Source organism: Macaca thibetana, chromosome 17 (genome assembly GCF_024542745.1).
Source record: "Macaca thibetana thibetana isolate TM-01 chromosome 17, ASM2454274v1, whole genome shotgun sequence".
Taxonomy (NCBI): domain Eukaryota; kingdom Metazoa; phylum Chordata; class Mammalia; order Primates; family Cercopithecidae; genus Macaca; species Macaca thibetana.
The window spans coordinates 59,385,441-59,403,181 of NC_065594.1; the positions used below are offsets into that span (position 1 = coordinate 59,385,441).

Sequence of the window (17,741 nt, forward strand, 5' to 3'; positions counted from 1 at the left end):
ACCAGCTCAGCAATAAAATAAAACTCGAGTCAGGCTCTTAGGGGTATCCTGAACCTAGAAGCGAGGTGGACGAGGAGGAAAAGCCACAGAGCCCTGGGACCTCCGTTCACCGCTTCGGCCTCCACCGTGGGCGCTCGGGGAAACCGCACAGATCTGTGGATCCGCCTATCTCCCACTGCCATCCCTGCAGAGAGATATCCCCCGGATACTCACATGGGCTCGAGAGTCTTGCTGAGCCAGGACTTGAGTGCCTCGAAGTTTTCAATGATCATTTTAGAAACCATCCACAGCGGCCCTAAGGCCCGTCACACTCCTCCGCCCGCCCAGGTCGCAGCCGCTACAGCCGCCGCTGCCCCCGCCCCCTCCTCCTCGCGCCGCCCGCGTGGGCCGCGGTGGGAGGCGCCGGTGGCAGGTTCCCGCGGGCCCCGGTCGGCGAACAGCTCTGCAAGGACCGCCGCAGGCCGCAAATGCACGGGATGCCAGGAGCTCCCCGTCCCCGGACCCTGGCCCGGGCTGAAGCAGCAACGGTTTGCCCGGGCCCTCCCCCTTCCCTCTTCCCCAGCAAATCTACCCAGACCGGAAGCGCGACACGCGCTTAGACCCAGGCGTTCTCTCGGCCTCGGGACCAGGTGCTTGTTGGCTACGTCGAAAAGGCAAAAGTAAAGAAAGCGAAGGCGAAGGGCAGCTCAATGGGAACGATTCAGGGGGTCTTCCTGCCTCCCAGCACCCCCAAGAAGATGGCTGCCGATAAATCTCGCGATAATTGATGAAGTCTCGCGGTGGTTCCTGGAGCCTGCTGGGAAGAGACGTAAGGTCGGCGGAGAATGCGCGGGTCGAGTGCTGTAGTTCGGTTTTTGAGTGTGTGCTTTGCTTGCGGCCTTTGTGCCTTTTTATTCTTTGCTTATCTTTATGATATAAAGAACTTATTTCTTACAAGGAGGGAGTCCTAGCTCGTCCCCGAGCTAGAACTTCAGAAACAGCGGGAGCCCTAGCTCGTCCCCGGTATGACGGCCGTGGCCTGTCAGCTGGAACGGATCTGCCGGATGGATCGCTTGTTGAGAGCGTACACACCCGCGTGCGCGACACCAGGCGGCCCGTAGGTTCCAGGTGCAGAGCGCGCTTCCTCGTCAATTTACCCAAGTGCCCTACCAGTACCATATTCTGTGTATGCTGTGATGTGAACGAGGTTTATAAATACAGGCTGGTCTGATGGAGCCCAACGAGACCGCCAGATGATTAGTGCCTTGTCCAACAGTACTCGACTTGTTGGTAGAGCCCTAATGACTCAGGGATGCTCCAAGGGAAAGGTGAGAGAACCTTCACGTCTCTCAGGTAGTTTCCAGACTGCACTTTCCCCCAGATAAAGATAAGTTTTGTTATTTTTAAAATGCTCTTTATTTAGAGCAAATTCAGCCCTATCTCACATCGGGAGATTATATAGTATCAAAAAAGAGAGTCTTCATATCAGCAACCCAAATAAACTCTTTTCCTGGGTGATCAAATAAGTTTGATTCCTGCTTGAGTTCTATTTAGATACTAGGTGGAATTTTACGAAGCGTCTACGTTCCATGAACTGTAGTGGAATGAAAATATTCACAATCTAAAGACATTTTCAGTAAGGAGATCAATGAAAGCTCTTTATGAGAGACACCGGTAGGCTAAATTGTTCTTAGAAACTCTGAGTTTATAATTTGCTAGAGTGAAGTCTCCTCAAGGATTAAATGGAAAGATTATGAACTACAAAGCAAGACATTTGTTTTAAAATACAGCATATAGAGTAGAATACAAATTAGAATCCAGCTACTGAATAACCAGGGTGTTGATTAAAGTGATTTAGCTAAGTGAAATAAACCAGACATGAAAGGACAAATATTATGATTCTACTTACATTAAGTATCTAGAGTAGTCAAAACTTCTAGAGACAGAAGCTGGAAAGGTAGCAAGAGCAGGGGTGGAGAGGGTGCCCAGGAGAAGGGGAAATGAGTTATTTTTCAGTGAATAATAGAGTTTCAGTTTAGGATGATTTAGATTCTGGAGATGAGTGGTGGTGTGTGGGTCGCACAATATGAATGTACTTAATGCAGTGGACCATATACTTAATGAAAACGGTAGGTTTTATATGTATTTTACAACAAAATTTGTTTATAAATTTAATACTGCCAAAAGTTAAAATTATATTTGTTTAGTCTGTTGTAGCCTTGCCACAGGCTGATGTCACCAGTATTTTCAGCCTTATCACCAGCTATTCCATGACTCTGGTTCTCCACTTCAGCCTTCCAAAGCTTCTATCAAATACTGTATACCCCAGGTAAACTGATTTGCTCACCCTCCCTTTCTCCAAACATTTGTTCACTTTATTTTCACAGAGAACGCTTCTACTTCTTTCCCTGACTGCTCAAACTTTGCCCATCCATCTCTCATACCTGTCACTGTCTTCTTTAAAGTTTATTCTTCCTAAATAATAGCAAAAGTCTTTTAATATCTTTGCCTTTTATGCTGACCTCCATCTCAGTTTATCTTCAGTTACCCTCATAATCATTGCCTTTAATAGCAATAATTCAAAAATTTGGATCTAATCATGTCACTTTCTTGCTTAAAATCTTCACTTCCACATTATCTTTAGAATAAAACACATTGTTTAACATCCTATAAAGGTTCTTTCATAAATCAGACACCTTCCTTTTTGCCTAGAAACTCCTTTCAGTGCCTTTCAGTCTTTGCTCCAGCCATCCTAAACTATTTTGAGTTCCTTAAAAGAAGTTGTTCCATGAAAAGACCCTTTATGCAAGGTGCCCCCCAGATATCAAAGGAGAAATCAAATGAACAAAGCAGACAATCCAGTTTGGTCAGTAAAGAGTGTTTTGTTGGGGGTAACTTACAGACAGAAGCATGGTCTTGAGTGGCAGCAAGACAGGTAGATCTCTGCCCTATTACTCCCCAGACCAGTACTTACGTGCCATAAGGAAAGGGTGTACGTACTCTATAGAGACATTTAAAGGCAGCCCTCCAGACAGGCAAGAATGCTATATGCATCATAGCCTGTAATTTGTGTGATAACATCAGGGTTGCTTTGTTCTTACACTAAGGACAGTAAATAAAGTAATAATCACAGGACTGGGCCTAATCAGAAGTCAGCATGACAAATTAGCATTCAAGATGGAGTAACCGTTTGTCTCCACAGAAGTGTGTCCTCTCACTAAATTGAGCCATTGCAAAATGCATTTCCCTACCTTTCATTTGATGGATTCGTACTTACACGTCAAAATGCAGTGCATTTTTGCAGTGCAAAATGCAGCACCACCTTTGGAAATCCATCCTTCACCTCCCTTATCTGAAGCAAGAGTCCCTCTGAGATGTTCTGACATCAGCCTGTGTTTGCTTCTTTTATAGCACTCATAGCTTTATTTTTGCAAGTATGTGATTATTTGTTCTTTAGTGGATTATAGCTTTGAATCCCCTGCTTCAAGAACAGCCACTAATATATACAGCCAATTCTTATTCACAGTGGTTCTGTAAAAAGCCACAAATAATGAATTAGTGAATATGGAACCATTGCTACTAGGAGAAATACAGGATTAGGTTCCTTCAAGCCTCTTATCAAATGTTTGTCAACCAGCCCATAAATACCTTGCTTTATGTGTGTTTCTTTTAAAAGGCACCTTATGTAGGCAGAAAAAAATTTTTAAGGTACCTTATTTAATATAGTTGATTCATTAACATCGAACTCATAGCCAGTGGCACTGTAACTTATGCTTACATGGTGTATGTATTTTCTCTTTAAAAAGAAGAGCCTTCTGGCACTTACGGAACTAGATAGCCTCATCACTACACTTGGGGGGCATTTTAAACAGTGAAATCACAAAAAGCTCAAAAATGCAACAAATATAGCACTAAATAGACCATGAAAAGGACACTTGTTTCCAGTGTGAGGGCTAAAACAGGAACGCAAAGCATCCCCTTGTTTCACCAAAGCTGGGAACATGTGTATCACGTGACTCAAATTTTTTGCCTCTGTTCATGTCGACAAGTGACTGCAAAAGCATTCTAAGTATTGATTTGGGCATTGCAAATAAATTTTAACAAGTAGGCAAACTCACAAATACAGAATCTGCAAGTAATAAGGATCAACTCTATTTTTTGAATGACCAAAGGAAGCCCTACCACTTCCATGAAGCCTTTCCTGGCCACTGTGGCTGATAGCAATATCTTCCTCCTCTAAATTTATAGTACAGTGTTTATTATCACTCCACGGCGAGTCATTTTTGCTTCCTAGAATGCTTCTCTTCCTTAACCATTAACATTTATCCTTCATTTATCCCTGCTTCATCTTCTTTGGCCCTGCCTTCAAAGGTAACAATTAGCTGATGTAATCATCAATTCTACTAAGAGAAGACTAAACAGCTGCCATAGACTACTTTCTCTATTCAGTAACGTACATTTTGGGATGTCCAGTATTAGGTTACCTGCTTAACATTTTCCAATACACCATGTTCTTTCAAGGCCTTGTGACTTTATTAGCGCTGTCCCTTTTGCCAGAATGATTTTCCTTATTGCTCAAATGCCAGTACCTCAGTGATACCGTAGACAAAGGTCTAGCTCCCTACCTGTAGAACAGGAGTTAAAACATTTACTGGGAAGAGATAGTGAGGACAGATAAAAATAAAACGTTTTACTTAGTTTTCTCATCTTTCTTGGCCTTATGAGCTCTTTTAAGGACTGGACTTAAGTTTATTCCTCTCTACTATCTGCTCTTAACTCTGTCTGAAACTCAAAAAATGTTTATTGAAGACACATGCTTTGTTTTAAATAGGAAGGAAGCAGAGGCAGGAGAAAATATTTTAGATAGGCAAGAGAGTGATATACCCTCTAACAGACCTATATTTCTTTATGGTTTATTACCATAAGTTGCCTTCATCTTTCAGCTGCACTGATCCCGGGAATATTCTCTATAGTGTGCTGAATTCCTCCTCAGGTTTTTCCAGCTGTCTTCTCCAGTTGAGTACAGTCTTACTACTTTCAATAGTGCTTTTGAAGTCTTGTTTAAAAACAGTCTGCATTTCCAGTGATTTCCAGATCACAAAGAGATTCTGTATTTTCTTCTATTTCTTTTACAGTCCATTACTCTACTTAGAATCACACTTAAGTCTTTATTCTCTCTGTAATACATCCCTGTTTGTGGTGTAAAGTGAGGATCTAGGCCATTTTTTTTTCTATAAGTCTACTCAGTTTATTCCTTCCTGTTGATTTTCTTTTTTTTTCTTTTCTTTTTTTTTTTTCCTGAGATGGAGTCTCTCACCATCTCCCAGGCTGGAGTGCAGTGGCACAATCTTGGCTCACTGCAACCTCTGCCTCCCAGGTTCAAGCAATTCTGCCTCAGCCTCCCAAGTAGCTGGGACTACAGGCGTACACCACCATGCCCATCTAATTAGAGATGGGGTTTCACCATGTTGGCTATGCTGTTCTTGAACTCCTGGCCTCAAGTGATCAGCCCGCCTCGGCCTCCTAAAGTGTTGGGATTACAGGTGTGAGCCACTGTGCCCAGTCTCCTTCCTGTTTGATTTTTGATGCCACTGGTATCTTTCTGTTTTCATTTCATTTGTGTTCTGCTTCTGACCTATTTTTCAATTGGTCATTTTGTCTGTGACTACACCAGTACCATGTTGTTTTTATTTACTATTGTATTATGTTATAGAATATCTTAATATATAATAAGGCAAATCCCTCTTCTTTGCTCTTTTTCAAATTTAACTTGGCTAAATATTAATCTTGGTCTGGCACAGTGGCTTACACCTATAATCCCAGCACTCTGGGAGGCCGAGGCAGGCAGATCACTTGAGGTTAGGAGTTCCAGACCAACCTGGCCAACATGGTGAAACCCCATCTCTACTAAAAATACAAAAATTAGCCAAGTGCGTTAGCACATACCTGTAGTACCCAGCCCAGAGGCTGAGGTGGGAGAATCGCTTGAACCTGGGAAGTGGAGTTGTCAGTGAGCCGAGATTGTGCCACTGTACTCCAGCCTTGGCGACAGAGTGAAACTACATCTAAATAAATAAATACATAAATAAATATGAACCTTTAGTTTTCCAAATACATAGAACAAGATGGTTGAACTTGTAAAAAAAAAATCTTCATTGAAGTTATGGATTAATTTGGATTGAGCTGACATCTTACAATGTATAGCAGTCACAGGGGTGTGCAGCTCAGATCTCCCTTCAAGAAAGGACTCACTGCCCAACTGCAAGGAGCATAGATACATGACAGCCTCCAGTTGTTAATTCTTTCTGGGTTCACCTCAGCTTTCACGTTGAAGTTACACTATTCTCAGGGCAAACCCTCTCTCGCATGCCCATCCCCAGCTCAAGACTGAGCAAGGGATAAGGACCTGCTCAATATTGGGATGGCAGAAGTATTGTCAGACCTGCATGGTAATCTAATGGCTCTCCCACCCAATTCTGCTTCCCCGCTTTCCATTTCACAGGTGCTACTCTCCAGTAAACTTTTTGCGCTTTTAACCCCATCTCAGCATCCACTCCCCCAGAGAACACTATAACACGAATTTAATCATCTGATTCATTCTGTTTTTGTACATTTAAAAAATCATAGTTAATAATAAAATTTTAAGTATTATGAAAGAGGAAACTATGAACCATTTTAGCAATTTAGACTGTAAAGGCTCAAGCATGGTTTCTCTAAGGATATGATACTTAAATGGTTAAGAAAAGTGAATTATGAGTAAAAGTCATGTGAATCAAAGTAGAGACAAGAACATTCCAGCACACATAATAGCCTGTGGGATGTTCCTGATATAAAGAAGAGTCAGGATCTTAAGGACAGAGTGGTGGGAGGGTATCAAATTAGGGACATGGGAAATGGCTGTCAGTCAAGTTAGAGGTAAAAAAAATTTCATGTTAAGATTTTGGAACTGGATTTTATTTAAAATAATGATGTGAAGCCATTGAAAGGTTTTTGGTGTTGCAGGATGAATTTAAAATAGGAACACACCAACGCATACTTCTTTTAAGAGAGAATCTGATTAAATTTGGGAATTTTAAAATAAAAACAGGAAGCATATCGTACTCTTAATATAATAATTCAAGGGTTTTTATTTTCCTAGAAGATCAAGGTCATGTTAATAAAGGGAATATAGTTTTCTTATCTAAGACTAGCCACTGATGACTTGCAAAGAAAAATAACACTTTCTGTGATATCCTTAGGTAATTCAAGAGGAAACACTTGAGCAATTACTGATGTTGTAAACTGAGATCAGAAGACATACATAGTATCATATCCCAGAGCAGGCACAGTGGCTCACACCTGTAATCCCAGCACTTTGGGAGGCTGAGGAAGGCAGATCACTTGAGGTCAGGAGTTGGAGACCAGCCTGGCTTACATGGTGAAACCCATCTCTACTAAACAAAAAAATTAGCTGGACATGGTGGTGGGTTCCTGTAATCCCAGCTACTTGGGAGGGAGGCTGAGACAGGAGGATCACTTGAACCCAGGAGGCAGATGTTGCAGTGAACTGAGATTGCGCCACTGCACTCCAGCTTGGGCAACAGGGCAACAGAGTGAGACTCCATCTAAAAAAAAAAAAGACATACTATCATATCCCCCTAAATTGGACCAGAGCACTTCTGGCATAAAAAGCTTTTTTAAGGCCGAGTGCTGTGGCTCACACCTGTAATCCAGCACTTTGGGAGGCTGATGGGGTGGATCACCTGAGGTCAGGAGTTTGAGACCAGCCTGGCCAACATGGCAAAACCCTGTCTCTATTTTAATACAAAAATTAGCCAGGAACGGTAGCACACACCTGTAATCCCAGCTACTCGGGAGGCTGAGGCAGGAGAATCACTGGAACCCAGGAGGCGAAGGTTGCAGCAAACCAAGATCACACCACTGCACTCCAGCCTGGGAAACAGATTGAGACCCCATCTCAAAAAACCAAAACCAAAATACAAAAAGCTTTTTTTGCTTTTGTTTTGTGTGTGTGTGTGATGGAGTCTCTGTGTCACCCAGACTAGAATACAGTGGCATAATCTCAGCTCACTACAACCTCTACCTCCTGGGCTCAAGTGATCCTCTTACCTCAGCCTCCTGAGTAACTGGGACCACAGGCACATGACACTCATGCCTGGTTAATTTCCTTTTTGTATTTTTGGTAGACGGGGTTTCACCATGTTGCCCAGGCTGATCTCTTGAGCTCAAGTGATCTGCCTGCTTGCCTTGGCCTCTCAAAGTGCTGGGATTACAGGCATGAGCCACCACACCTACCTAAAAAGCTTTGAGAGGCAATCACCAACTCTTCAGGGGGCACTCTGTTTATACCCATGATGAATTATGACTCCATCTCTATAGGTGCTGTGGAACTGCTTATGGATATGGTTATGGTGAGTAATAATCATAACATTAAAAAGGTACATATACATATATTGCATGTTCACACACACAGACATGCAGACACAAAGTCTCCCATACAAACAGTCAAATGAGGACAGGTAAGTATAAATCTCAGCATCCAGAGGAAAAACATGTATGTAATATTATTAAAGATGTAAGTGAAATGATGTGATACTTGTGCTATCAAAATGATTTGAAATGGAATAAGGAGAGAGAGTAGAGTATCAATGAAATAAGATTGGACATGAGTTGACTGTGGTTGAAATTGGATGATAGGGATGGTTATAATTCTTTGAGCTCTTACATATTGAAATTTTCCATAATAAAAAAACGTTTTTTTAAAAAATCTGTTAAGGCAGAGAGACCCAGAAAACAAAAAGATCTCTGGGAATGTCTAACAGACTGGCTACAATGGAAGTTTCAGGAAAGCAGAGATTTTGCCTGTCTTTTCTACAACTGTATCTCTTGTGCTTAGAGAAGTTGATAGCACGTGGCAGGTTCTGTTGTTGAATGAATGAACGTTGGAGAATAAAACCCATAACCTAGGTGACAGTCTGTCAGCTCAGACAAAGTCAAGAATCCTGGGGTTCACTCACCTGTCACACTACAAATGGCATTTGTTAGTTATTATAAGAATAAATAACCACTCCAAGAGAAAGCAGATTCACAAACTTTCACCATGGATTTCATAAGTAGATATGCACATGTTTATATGCATATGATCCCACCTAGAAAGCTGCTATCGTATCATTTCATTTCATTCCTTTTTTTCCCAACAAATATTTATTGTAGAGGTATCTCTGTCCTTCAAGCCAAAAATCGGGGAAAAAATCAGAAAAGAAATCTTATTTGCTTACTAATTGAAGTGTGGAAAGGCACAGATAATCTTTTGAAGAAAATTCACCTTTGCATATTGTTCTTAGTTCCTTAGTAGCCTTGGGACAAAACTGAAAAAGGTAATGATGTAGAACCTTAATTAGGGCTTTTGAAATTTGTGGCCTTTTTTGTTGTTGTTGTTGTTGTTGTTGTTGTTGTTGAGACGGAGTCTTGCTTTGTCGCCCAGGCTGGAGTGCAGTGGCCGGATCTCAGCTCACTGCAAGCTCCACCTCCCGGGTTTACGCCATTCTCCTGTGAGGCCATTTTTATTGGGGGTCAGAACCTAAGCCAGGAAAACAACCAATAACATTGCAATAACAAACATCAGGCATAATGAAATGCCCTTAGGAGACACTGTCGAAAGTTTTGAAGCTGCACTGTCCCATCCTCCAGACAACAAAGAGAAAAAACAGTCTGCAACACCTACAAACAATAGTACATAAGTTAGGAAGAGGCTAGGTTTGGCTGCAGTAATGAACAACAACAAGGGTTCATTCCTCTCACACCCTGCATGTCCATTACAGGTTAGCTACACCTCTACTCCACGTGGTCCTCCCTCCAGGTCCCAGACTGATGGAGCAGCCTCTGTCTGTTTGGAACATTGTCAGTCATAATGGTGGACACAAAAGAGATTATGGCAAACCATGTTTTGTCTCCTACAATTTCTGCTCACTTCTCTCCACATTTCATTGACCAGAGCAAGTCATGTGACCAAGCCTGATTCAAAATAGGGTGGAGCAAGGAGGAGCAGCAAACATAAGTGAGTTTATAATATAATCTACCATACAAGGTGAACCAGAATTTAGGAATGAGCTCACAGCCTGCATTTCATGTAACTGCCAGAGCTCAGACAGGATTTGATCCTTCCTTCCCAGAAGAAAGAGTTGACTCCCTTAACAGCATCAGCTGGACCAATTCCTGGCTGTGGAAGCAGCATTCATCATGTGTTTTCATAGTAAATGAATAGTAAACATAGGGGGTAGAACAAACTACACTGCCACATACCATAGCCACTACCAATTTGTGGCTGTTGAGTTCTTGTGGCTATTTGGCATTGTGGTGTGCAGTAAGTATAAAATGTGCACCAAATTTCAAAGCCTTAGAAAAAACGTGAACAATGTTTTTCATGTGTTGTTCTTCAACAACAAAAAAGTAAAATATCTTCATTTTTACATTAATTGCACATTGAAAGAATAATATTTTGGATATATTGGCCTATAAATATGTTAAATAAAGTATATTAATAAAATTAATTTCACTTTTTTTTTTTTGAGATGGAGTTTCACTCTGTTGCCCAGGCTGGAGTGCAGTGGCACAATCTCTGCTCACTGTAACGTCTGCCTCCCAGGTGCAAGTGATTCTCCTGCCTCAGCCACCTGAGTAGCTGGGATTACAGGCAGCTGCCACCATGCCTATCTAATTTTTTTGTATTTTTCGTAGACATGGGGTTTCATCATGTTGGCCAGGTTGGTTTTGAACTCTTGTCCTCAAGTGATCTGCCTGCCTCGGCCTCCCAAAGTGCTAGGATTACAGACGTGAGCCACCGCGCCTGGCCCTCACCTTTTTATTACTATTTTTTATTTAAAAGCGTAGCCCCTAGAAAACTTAAAATTACATATGCAGCTCACATATTTTTGTCGGACAGTGCCTTCCTAAAAGGTAAGAACTTTTTCCTCTCATGTGAAATAAAGGAGAGGAATAAAGAGCTCAGTGTATTAATAGAGTAACTCTTAGTCCTCTTACTCTGTACTGCTTTGGTATGTTTTAGAATGCTTCTATGAAACTACTACTGAAAACACCATTGGCATTTGTTCAGTTTGGGAAGCTCAGGTGTGGTAGGACCCAGGGAGGGAAGAGTACCTGCAGGGGGACCAGCCAATACTGAGAGCAAAGTGGGGGCCACCACCCTTCCTTTTGTAAACTATTAAGTAATAATAAACACTTACCAGCAGATGAATTACTGGATAGAGATGAACACTCACCAGCAGTGTGAGGCCCCATAGCTTCTCTGATCTCTCTCACCAGAGAATATTAAGAGGTATACCCGTTCTAGTTCAAGAAGGAAAAGCCTTCTACAACTGGCTTAGATGAGTAAGGGAAGGCTATAATTAGATTTGTATGGAGTGTATATGGGGCTGAGGGAGGGGTAGCCAAGAAAGATACAATGGGGGTGGTAGAAGAAGGAAACGAGAATATTGTAATGGTCCATGTGAGATGTTGGAAGTTTGAACTAGAGTGTTAATGGTGTTGATATTTTCAAAATGATAGACATTATGTGTCTATCATTTAAAAAACAACTATTCAGCTCTATCAATTGAAGATCTGCTTTCAGCCACCATTCTTTTCTCTTTACAGGCAAGCAAGAGTTGTTTGTACTCACTGTCTCAGCTTCCTCTCCTCCCATCACTCCAGTATGAACTAGTTCTGTCTCCACCATTTTACCAAAACACTTCTTGCCAAGGTTATCAGTGATTTGCTTTTCACTGACATTGACTAAATGTAATGTCCACATTTAGTCCTGTGTTATTTGACCAAATATAACATTTGACAACATTGTTCACGTTTTTTTCTTGAAACGCTTTTTTCCCCACTATTTTTACTGTATCACAATCTTGGTTTTTTTTTCCCCCTGATTTTTCTGAACCCTCTAAAGTATCCTTCTTGAACTTCACCACACTTCATATGGATGTGCCTTGGAATTCCTGCTGGTCCTTTTTTCAATCTAAACATGATCCCCAACCCATCTTACCTATTTTTACTAGTTAAACTCCTATATCCATGCTGATGTTTCCCAAAGGTCATTACTTGGATGTCTTCTAGGCATTTCAAATCAGTCTCCAAAACTAAACTCATTATCTTCACTAACCAATTTTGCCCCTTTCCTGTGATATGTCACTCATAGAAAGCCACCATGATCCAATTGCTCAAGTCAAAAATTTAGGTATCATCCTTCTTCTTTTACCACTATCCAATTAATATCCCAATTAATATCTATTGAGTCTTCCTCCTAGGCATACTGCTCATTGTCATTCAACCCAGATGATACACTTCAGCCAAAGAAACCCATTAAAGCCCCCTCTAAACATGTAAACCTTTATTGGCTTCCCATATCCCAGGTTAAAGTACAAATTTATTAATGGTAATACTTAATTGAAATTAACTGTGTTTTATGGTATTAAGCACTGTTCTAAATGCTTTACATTTATTTATTCTCACAATTTAGCATTCCCAGTTTACAGCTGAGGAAATTAAGCTTCAAGTTGCCCAAGTGTATAGAATGAATCAATGGCAGAGGTTGAACTCAGGTCAGTAATCAACACCACATCCTTAACCACATGCTTTCTTACATCTTTCATTAATTGACACCTGCCTAGCTTTTCAGTTTCTTCCATTCTCCACTTTTTACATTCTACAATGGTGTCATACCATGTATCTGCAGTTCCCAGAATAGTCCTGCATTATGCAATAGACGAACTGGTATATGCTGAATAAATCATCAACACAGGGGCAGTTTTTAGAGTATTTATTATTTTTTAAATGATGAGAACATGGGAAAAATCAGAAAGACTTCCCTACATGTAATTTTATAATTAGCATTATTTTTATTTTGAATTTCAAGTGAGAGAGCACTATAATATTTTGGTGCATAGAGACTGTAAATTCCTTAATCTATTTCTACAAACAAGCCATGGTGTCCCTCATTGTGTTCTTTGCACAAAGAGCCCCTTCGGTTTAGAACATTTACCATGCCCATCCCTATCCTTCATCTAACTCCAGGACTTACCTTAAAAGTCACTTTCTCCAGGAAACCTTCCCTGACTGGGCTGAGTGTTCACAGTGTTTATCTCTGTTACAATTACATCATGTTGTATTATTAAAAGATTAGGTTCCTTGAAGGCAAAAGCTTTTGTTCATCCACTGTTTTATTCCCAAAATCTAACATAGGATAGATGATACCTTTTTAAAGTCTATCACTTTTTTCCTACATTATAATCACCATTTTTGAAATGTTGATTGACACTTGTCTGACTCTCAAGGTGCCATGAAGTGAAACATTAGTCCACAAGAAAGGCGGGTTTTTTTTTTTTTTTTTTTTTTTAAACGGACTTTCTTTGATATTTGTAAATCTCCCAGAGAAAGAGGAAAAAATAAAATGAACTAGTTAAAAAAAAAAAAAAAAGAATTACAGGGTTTTTGTTTGTTTTGCATTTTAAGGAGCTAGAAAGGTAGAGGAGGCTAAAAGCCATCTCTACTCATATTTCCAAGCACCTGACAAATTTCTACAGTAATATCCTCTCAATTTGTTCACACTTCCCATATTCAGAGCTTTGAGTAGTGTCCTCCCACATTGATTCTGGATTTGTCCAAGTGATTTGCTTTGCTAGTGAGATTAAGGTAAATATTATGAGATAAAAATAAATGTGATGCAAGCAACAACTAGAAAAGTGCTTGAATGCTGAGGCTGCCATGTGATGAGGTCCCAGTAAGATCCAGCCTGACAACCACCAGGCATGTGAGTGAGACCAGCCTAAACCAACCAACTTGCACAGGTAGTGCAAACCAAAAGAACTCCCCGGCAACTCACAGAATGGTGAAAAGTAATAAATGTTTTTAAGCCACTAAGCTTGGGGTAGTGAACATTGATACAAAGCCTAACAAACACACACTGAGGCTCGCGACCTCTGTTGACATATATTTTTCTTATAACACAGCTTGTACTTCCATTCATTCAACCAATATCCATAGTCAATTTACTTATATAAGAATAAATTCTTTTTTAAAAAATGAAATTCAGGTAACTCATTGCATCAAAGGAAATGCTGAATAGGCTTCCAAGGCAACAGCAACCATCAAATCTCTAGGAATCAGAGCTGCCAAAGCTTGTTCAGTCATGGGCTTTTTCTATAGAATGCTCCTGCATTCAACTGACTCAATAACAATCACCCATCCTGGGTGTTGAGATACAAATTATCAAGATAGAGAATCTAATTGACTTTGCTTAAGTATATGCCTATCACTTTGAGTAAGGAAGAGGGATTTATTACAAATAGAAGTTGGGAGATCACTTGGCATGCTAAAAGTTGTGACTCTAATACTTTAACAAGAACCAGATTCTAATTCTTTTTCTTTAATAAACTATTAACTTTTTGCATGTAATTTTCCAGAAGGTAGATACTAATTTATATGAGTTGGAGAGCTGTATGTTTGAAAGACAAATTCAAATCACAGACATACAAGTACACAAAACACCAAAACAAACCTAGTGCAAATTATCATTATAAGACTTTCTGGGAGCTAAAAAAGCAATAATGATCTTATGAGGTCTTGCTTGGATTTTTCTATCAACTTCAGATTCTTTAGATTCACACTGTGTTCTGTTTCCTCTGAGTTTCCCTAACCCCTACAGCCTCTACTCCTTTCTCCTCCTTGTGACTTCTTCTAATACTTTACTGACCAGCTACTTCTTTATATGAATTTATTTTTGCCAAGTAAATTTTAATCTGTTTCAGATAAGAATTCAGTTTTTATTTTTTTGTATCCTTTTATATGATTAGTATTTTATTCAATAACTGTTTAAAAGTATAGAAACTGAATAGGAGTTTAAGAATAACCTAAATCAGTATCTTCATATTTACAGATGACAAAATTGGGGTCTGGGCATGTGCAAGGACTTTTCCAAAGTCAGCTGGAAAGCTAATAGAAGAAACAAGTTACCTGCTGTAAGACCCAGAGCCAGATTCAATTCAGGCTTTGTTAATTGACAGAATGTGATAGCTGTTTAATTCAGGCTTTGTTAACTGACAGAATGCAATAGCTATTTAGTTAAAAATAGACAAATAAAATACTAAAATTAAAAAGCTAACCACAAAATAGCGATATTAAATCACGTTATTTATGCATTAGTTCATTTCCTCAATATTTGGACTATAAATATATGAATATATCAACAAAAAATGTAAAATGGAATGTCTCTAATAAAGGATACAAATAATAGATACAAACGGCCTTGGACATTTTGGTAATTATGATTTGGTAGGTATGAGAGGCAAAACACACAAGACTGTTGGTCTGCTTCCCTTTTTTAGTATATTTTTCCATTAATATAAAGTTAGGAGAAAGTTTTAAAAGGTTTATAGATGGCCCAAAGGCATGAATACAATAAATGCTGGCCTTCATTTGTGCTTTTTCATGAAAAATATTTAAACTGAATAGGAAAGAAATTATTACACGAGATTTGTTGTTCTTTCATTTTCTCAAATAATGGATGTCTTTAAAACCTTTTTACCTAATTTTATTGACTTTGTTTTACTTTTTGGCAATAAGATTACTATCTCATATATGTGTGTGTGTGTGTATATATATATACATTATATTATATATATTATATATATATATAAAAATACAAGAGATTCTTAAAAAATAGCAACTTAGCCATAATTCCCTTTCCCTCTCTTCCAGCTCTAAGACATTTGCCTCCCTTGAGCCAAATCCTTGCCAAGGCCTATAGGAAGGTAGGAGAAGGTGGGACCTTGACCTCTGTTGGGGACTCTGCTATGAGAAGTTGGTCCACGACTTGCTCCCCCATGGATTAAGCAAACAAATGAAGAACAGTGGTACTGGTGGCTTCTGAACCTCCTTAATCCTGAATAGAGTTTGGTTTTCACAGATCTCTGGGAAGACACCCTTCCTTCAACAAAGTTGGTATAGCACCATATGAGAGAGTCTTAGATTTCATTGACTCCCAAAAGTCCAAGAAGTTTAATGGGGATAATGAGTATTCCCTGCTCATACTAGTTATCTGTTGCCATCTAATGAATTACTCCAAACCTTAGGGGCTTACTTAAAGCAACAAACATTCATTACATCACAGTTTCTGTGTGTCATAATTTCAGGAGCTGCTTAGCTGAGAGGTTCTGGCTCAAAGTCTCCTGTGAAGTTGCAGTCAAGATGTCTGCTGGGACCCCAGTCATTTGAAGCCCTGTCCGGGGCAGGAGAATCTAGGTCCAAAATGGCTGTTGCAGGAGTCCTCATGCACACCATGTGGGGCCTCTTCATAGATGTTCGAATGTCCTCATGGCATGGCCACTGGCTTTCCCCAAAGCAAGCAGTCCAAAAGAGAGTAAGACAGAGCCCACAATGTCTTTTATGAATTAGCCTTGGAAGTCTAACACGGTTACTTCCACCACATTCATTAGTCATTAGGTACAGCTCACATTCATGGGGAGGAAAATCAGGGCTTGTCTTTAGATAGAAGATGTGTCAAAGAATTTGTGGACATATTTTAAAATCATAGCACTACTGTTGATGTACTAAGTCCGTGACTCCCCCAGGAGTCTCACAGAGAATTGACTGCTTGCCCACCTATATTACCTTTGTGGGTAGAGACTCCAGTAGTGTGCTGGTTAATGTTCAACCAGTGGCTTTCTATAAAACAAAATGTATGGATACATATATATGTTCTAAGTTTTACTGATATGAAGAATGTGTAGCACAGAATTTACAAATAATAAGATATACAGTATTATTTATTGTAAATTCCATAGAACCTATTGTTTTTCACAAAAGGTTTTAGTTTATTTTTCCCAAATGCTTGTATCGGTAACATTTTCTGTATCACTTTTTTTATGTCCAGACAATCAACAAAACAGTGAAAAAGCCCAGCCTTGTAGCATTTGCCAGTTATTGTGTAAATGTCCCCACCATGGTGGATTTCAAGTTACCACTATGAGATCACAGAATGCAGAATTGGAAAGAGATTCACAGCAGCACCCCATTACACTATATTTTCACCATACAAATGCAGTTGATGTAAATTAACTGAGGAGCATAAATAATAATAAAATGAAGTTAAATAATTAGGAAATGATTTTGAAAATTGTGTTGGTTTTTAATATAAGTAAGTTTATGTGTCAGCTTTAATAAAATCTGTCTTTAACAACTAGCTTGAAGAATTCTTGAAAAATTAATAATCAGCTCTCATAGGCTAGTGACAACTGCCTTCAGCACACCGCTGACTAGAAACACCTTTGCCTTCTACCACATGTGGAATTCCCAGTATTTCAACAATCAGAATTGAGCTTCTGAGCAAACCAAGAAAAATAGCATCTTATGTAAGAGACAGCAATTTGAGAGAGGAATATCAGTCAGAAGAAACAAGGGGAAAGTAGAACTTGTAAAAGAGAGATGAAAATTTGAATTTTTTAAAAAGGCATCATTAAGCAGATTTAAGTACAATACAAAAAGTTAAAGAATTTAGTAGATAAATAGGATGAGATGATCACCACTGAGACACAGATCAATGATCTGGAAGATAAAAACAAATCATAAAAATAAAAGTATCTTGAAATTTTGCAAAGTACATCATAAATCAATGCATCAGGGATTATGTGTCATGACAAAAAATTTTATAGATACTCAGAATTATATGTCACCACTTACTATGCAAATATTTTCTATTTTTCCTA

The 17,741-nt window shown here is 39.5% G+C and overlaps 1 protein-coding gene and 1 long non-coding RNA gene across 14 annotated transcripts in view; one reads left to right on the forward strand and one right to left on the reverse strand.

Annotated features, from left to right (window-relative positions):
• Positions 1-830, reverse strand: part of RBM26 (RNA binding motif protein 26) — a 95,112-nt gene extending 94,282 nt beyond the window's left edge. For all 13 annotated transcript variants that reach the window (XM_050766640.1, XM_050766639.1, XM_050766645.1 and 10 more), the window contains exon 1: positions 214-830. In XM_050766640.1, coding sequence (XP_050622597.1) covers positions 214-284 — 71 coding nt within the window. In that variant the 5' untranslated portion in view covers positions 285-830. The remainder of the gene's footprint in view (positions 1-213) is intronic.
• Positions 829-17,140, forward strand: LOC126940629 (uncharacterized). Its single transcript, XR_007720841.1, has 2 exons — positions 829-12,581; positions 15,736-17,140. It is a non-coding gene; the product is annotated as an uncharacterized LOC126940629 (long non-coding RNA).
• Positions 17,141-17,741: the final 601 nt, after the last annotated feature.